At 39.9% G+C, this 6,019-nt stretch overlaps 1 protein-coding gene across 1 annotated transcript; it reads right to left on the reverse strand.

The window, feature by feature from the left end:
- Window positions 1-1,941: 1,941 nt before the first annotated feature.
- On the reverse strand, window positions 1,942-5,030 carry LOC310866600 (fibroblast growth factor 4A-like). Its single transcript, XM_083776261.1, has 4 exons — window positions 4,655-5,030; window positions 3,351-3,476; window positions 3,140-3,243; window positions 1,942-2,278 (listed from the first exon to the last, which is right to left on the reverse strand). Exons 1-4 carry the CDS (start codon window positions 4,836-4,838, stop codon window positions 2,090-2,092), a joined length of 603 nt encoding a protein of 200 aa, XP_083632387.1. The 5' UTR covers window positions 4,839-5,030; the 3' UTR covers window positions 1,942-2,089.
- Window positions 5,031-6,019: the final 989 nt, after the last annotated feature.

Below are 6,019 nucleotides of genomic sequence, written 5' to 3' on the forward strand. Positions count from 1 at the left end.
ACTCTGAACAAAACAGAATAAATAGTTTTTTCATATAGGGCAGTCATACATTTGCATTTCCAGTTATTCCTGCATGTTCTGAACAAGAGACATTTTCTAGGCAGACACTTTGTCATGTCATGTGATAGCAGGAAAGGTGCACTGTCATATTGGCTAGTGTTACCACACAGCACCAATTATACTTGCATATGGTAGGTGGTTAAGATACTATCTATTGTTAGCATTAGCTAACATGTGGTCCTCTCAAATGGAACACACGTAGCTGCTAAACTGTGGCCATTTATCTGCAGCTCACTTATTCTCCCTTAAAAGATCTATGTATAATGTAGCCCGACAGTTCAGCAGTTGGGCCGAATAACCATTTAAGTCCTTAATTTAACTGAAATTGACTGAAGGCAGTCGAGTTTAGATAATTTTTACTTTGACTACTCAAAAACCAAGAGTAGGCTATAAATCATTACAAACCTGACATTATAAAGGGTAATATGAACAGGTAGCTATAGTATAGAGTTTTCTCCATTCTGGAGGCAAGAGTGAAAACAGCAGACTGATGCAGCAGTTGAATTGTGTGATCAGAATATATATATATATATATATATATATATATATATATATATATATATATATATATATTTTTTTTTTCCAGAAGCATAATATTAATTTAGATTATTTTTTTATTTTATTTTTTTGTAGCATAACAAACATTGTTTATTTCATAACCACAAATGGCCTTCCCACCACAGGAGAGAACAGAGGCCTACACGTTGGGTGCTAAAACTCGACACAAATGCTATCAACAAACACAACACCTTTTCTTTTTTACACCATGGTCTTCATCGAGTGTGTATCAATAAATACATAAATACATAAATAAATATATGAATAATATATTAATAAATAAATAAATAAATAAATAGATATATGAAAATATATTACATGTTCTTTATAATCGATTAAATCAATTATGTCAATTAACTGTTGCACCCCTAATGGGGTCATCATGATAGTGTGAGATGTATCTAGTTGACAGAGAGTGAGAGCTGTCAGGTGAACCTTGGGTGGTCTGACTGTATTCTCTCACCACTCTTCCTGTCTGCATTTCATGTCTTATTCAGATGATAGCACACAGACAGGGGGGTACTCTGGGGTAGGCGCAGGGGCCTGAAGGCCAAACCTGGGGCCAGTAGTATTTTGTCAGTATTTGTGAGTGCGTGCGTGCGTGCGTGCATGCGTGCATGCGTGCGTGCATGCGTGCGTGCATGCATGCGTGCGTGCGCGCTATAAGGTGACGTCATTAAGTGTGTCGAAAATGACAATTTACATTGCAGTGCAAAAGAAAAACAGGAATAACATTTAAAAGATATAAAATGGAGCCATCATGTTCCAAGTGTAAAACAAGACCCATACATTATAACCTGCGTGACTGTTGCAGTCTGACTAGTATGTGTTAAGGATCCACAATGGATTGGTGAGGTTCTTTGGCTAAATCTCTTGCATGCAGTTAGAGAGATGAACTTGTTTATCTTATTAATGCTTACGTTTTCGAAAGTCTTTGTAGATTTAACACATGCCCCAACGCATGTTTTTTTGCTGCTAGAGTTCCTTATATTTTTATGTGATTTATCTTGTCCTTTTCATGTAATTAAGATCCAGTATTATTGTACTGCTGTTGTACTGCACAGAACATGGCGCGCCAACATTCTGCTGCTTGAATTTGTATGAGTGAGTGGCAAGTAAACCCAGTCCAGTGGTGGAAAGTAACTAAGTACATTTACTTAAGTAGTGTACTTTTTGAGGTATTTGTACTTTACTTGAGTATTTGCCATTTCCAATACTTCTACTTGTACTTCTACTCCACTACATTTCGGATCCAAATATTGTACTTTTACAATTATTTGAAAACTTTAGTTACTTTTAGATTATTACAAAACATAGGCTACATTAAGCACTTCAGCACTATATATATTTCCGCCATTTGAAAATAGCCGATCTACAAATTTTGAATTCCAGACTTTTACTTGTAGTGGAGTATTTCTATATTGCAGTACTGATACTTTTACTTAAGTAAAACCATTGAGTACATTGAGTACTAACACAGTTCATCGTCACGGGGCAGGAAGTGCGTGCAGGCCTGGTTACGTGACACAACGTTGCCCCTCTTCAGCTCCCCTTTGCTGGACAGAGCGAGGTAGAAGCCGGGGTGGGACAGGGAGGAGAAGGTGGTGTAATGGTTCGCCTCCAGGTTCTCCTTGAAGAGACAGGCATCAGAGAACTGCTCCTAATGGGCGGGAGAACAGAACATAGTATTCATTGACGTTGTTCAAGCAGGCTTGAAGTGGATTGAATAATTATCATAGCTGATTATTATGTTCTCATTTTATTTATGAAGCATGAAACCTCCCGCCATCAAATCAAACTCGGCTTCTTCTATTCAACGGTAGAGTTTGTTCTTGTATGGTGGCAGTGAATGCTGGACCTAGACGGGTGCTACACCAGAATGTTGTGTGCAATAGGCCTACTTAACATCAGCAAGAGTCAAGAGTGTACATGTTACCAACAAGATCCCGTATGAGGAAATACCAAGGGTGTGCCAGAAAATAGCAGCCAGGAGAATGAGACTAGCAGGACACGTACTGACAAACACATCCAGAACTGCCAGCCAGCAAATTGGTAGTGTGGGAAGTTGGGAACCAACACACGGGCATTGATCAAGGTCGTCCGACACTAACATACGTTATGATACGTGGATGTACTATGACGCAGGAGCACAAAGTAGGCTACCAATGAACTGGCCCGATGTATGGAGAACCGGGATGACTGGAAGCGACTCAGTCACTCACACACACACACACACACACACACACACACACACACACACACACACACACACACACACACACACACACACACACACACACACACACACACACACACACTCTCTCTAACGTCCATATTCTGGGCATGTCACAATAAGCAAATATTCTGTGAAATCGGGCAATCTACAAGATCACAAAAACACGTTGCTACCTGGTGCGTTGTGAGCTTGTAGCCGAGGCCAGGGAAAAAAGGAGGGGGCCGAATACAGACATCTGAGTAACCCCAATCAATGAAGTACTTGTAGAGTAAAAAGATGACTTACCACTCCGCGTGTGATTCCTTCCTCGTCCATACACAGGTATAAGCCGCTCTTGACACCTTTGATGCCCACCACACCCTGCTGCATGGCAAACACCTTCATCACACCTAGTAATGGAGGATGGAGGATTCATTTATTTGTGTTGACACCTTTGATTTAATAAATACTGTACTGTATGTCCATTGTCAAGTGCAGTTGTTATACAATAACTCACTGTCTTCAGTTGGTGTGTGGACTCCTCCCACAGAGCCGTCCTGTACAATCTGAATATGGAAACCAATCCCAACGCGGCAATACAGAAGCTTCTCTTTGGAGTATACTCTGACTGGATGAGGTGTTGCTGCAGAGGCCAGGTAGGGGAATACAATTTATTTCAGTTAATCAGTTCTGTTCAATTTGATGCAAGTTCATTGTGAATCTATCAGTGGACAGAGAACTTAATGCCACTTTATTCTGTGTCCCCCTAGGGAAAACATGACTACAGTATAAACAAAAACACCACACAGACATTACACAGTCATGAAACCTCTGCTGGAGAACTTTCACAATGAGCTTTAGTCCCCACCACCAGAGGGCGATAAGAACATTTTGCCTTCCTTTAGAACAAGTACAGGCCAGAATTTACATTTAGTCATTTAGGAAATAGGAGAGCTCTTATCCAGAGTGTGACATTTGAATAAGCAGAATAAGCATAAAGTCTAGTCAATAAGCATAAAGTCTAGTCAATAAACAAAAAGATAGATAATCACATAAATAAATAATAGAGTGCGGGGAGAACAAAGTATTGCCTTTGGATACCAAATGCACACACTCTTAACTTCTTAATTTGCGGTGAAAAATAAATGTTGTTACACTCAATACATTTTGTTCTCAAGCACAGCATCAGCTAGTTAGTTACACTGATAATAACTCAACGCAGGTCACTGTGTCCAAGAGATTTAGTGTGGCTTTAAAATCTCCCAAGGTGACTGGCCTGGATAGTGTGTATAAAAATAAAAATAAATAAACCAGTTTTGAATAAATACTAGAGATGTCCCGATACTGTATCGGTATCTGGAAAAGTATTGGATCGGCCCTTATTTGTCATATCAGTATCGGTGAATATGCCAGTCTAACCAGCGATCCGACACGGGTAAGGGGTTGACACTATGGCAGGTAAATAAAATGTTGGGACATGTGGAGTTTGCTTTGGAGTTGCCCAAACTGCAAGTGCAGATTTGAGTGAGGAGTCTGCTATAAACACAACACCAGATATATAGCTAGATAGCTATAAACACAACATAAGATATATAGCTAGATAGCTATAAACACAACACCAGATATATAGCTAGATAGCTATAAACACAACATGAGATCACAACACTGATATCGGTATTCGGTATCGGCTAACACAGAAATTGAGCTATCGGGATCGGATCGGAAGCGAAAAAAGTGTATCGGGACATCCCCACTGTGTGGAAAGCTCATGTACAGTATATATAAACTAAAGTAATAAAGCAATATCAGTGCATTTCTCACCAATGCCTCTCAGCCTGTCCCTCATGTGCTGCATCCACAGGCCGCGAAGGAGACTCCCATGGTCCTCGGTCAGCGCAGTCACACTGGGTTGCGTCACTGGTGCAGGGGTCAGCTCACAAACACAGGTAGTCAGTGAAAGCACAAGGCCAAACAGGGCAGCATTCACTACAGCAAACTGTAACATGGTGTTCTCTGATGTTCTGTTAAACACAAACTCATTGGTCTGCCGTCTCTCCCTTTATATCATTATTTGAATTTTTATCTTCATTTCCTCTCGGCCTCCATTCTGGCCATCATTATTTTGAGATTATGTCTGTACATTCCCCCTTTTGTTTATCTGGTAAACTCTAGGACTGTATAAGTGTATCGGCCAATCATTGCTCTAGTCTAACAGAACGGACAGGCACACCCTATGTTCAGTATCCTAATCATGGAGATTGCACAGCAGGCAGAAAGGTTGGGAGATATACTGTGCAAGTGTGCATTACACAGAATGTTGAATTCTTTCACAAACGTGTTACTGTACGTGACCGGTGACAACCAAAGACTGATAGCGAGCCGTCTTCACAATGTGTGACACTTCTTACATTCACAAACGTGTTACTGTACGTGACCGGTGACAACCAAAGACTGATAGCGAGCCGTCTTCACAATGTGTGACACTTCTTACATTCACAAACGTGTTACTGTACGTGACCGGTGACAACCAAAGACTGATAGCGAGCCGTCTTCGGAATGTGTGACACTTCTCATATATCATTTGATGTAGAAGAGGATGATGTGGAGAAATGGAAGTGTGGCGGAGGTGAGTGCACTCAAAAGATGTGTGGCCATCACAGCACATGCCTCCCACAAGAGATGTGCATCTTAACTGGTCTCACAATTCGATTATCATTCACCTACTAATGTTTACTAACGTAGCATCTCAACATAACTATTATTTTCTGTCACTGCATGTCTTTTTCAGTCAGATGCATGATGTAAACTTTTTTAATTTATTAAGTGCTTTAATGTGTATATAATCAGTAATCATCCTCCTTAAAATATAAATGTTTAACCTTAAAGATTGTAAGCGAAAATACATATTACATAGTGCAAGTGCTTTAAGCTTTTAGCCTACCTATTTTAAAAATGTTCAGTTCAAAACAAATAATTCTGCAGTGAATTACAACTTTACACGTGTGCCAACTGTAATATGCAAAACAAAAAGGTTTTTCATAGCAGCTCTATGACAACTATATATGATGGCACAGTAAAAAGTTAAACTATGACATTAACTTTTATAATGCAACAATGAAGCCTCATGGCACAACTTGATATTATCGGCTGTACTTGTGCCTGTCACAATTATTACATAATCGTCTA

Source organism: Protomyctophum parallelum (genome assembly GCF_964188405.1).
Source record: "Protomyctophum parallelum genome assembly, chromosome: 11".
Taxonomy (NCBI): Eukaryota; Metazoa; Chordata; class Actinopteri; order Myctophiformes; family Myctophidae; genus Protomyctophum; species Protomyctophum parallelum.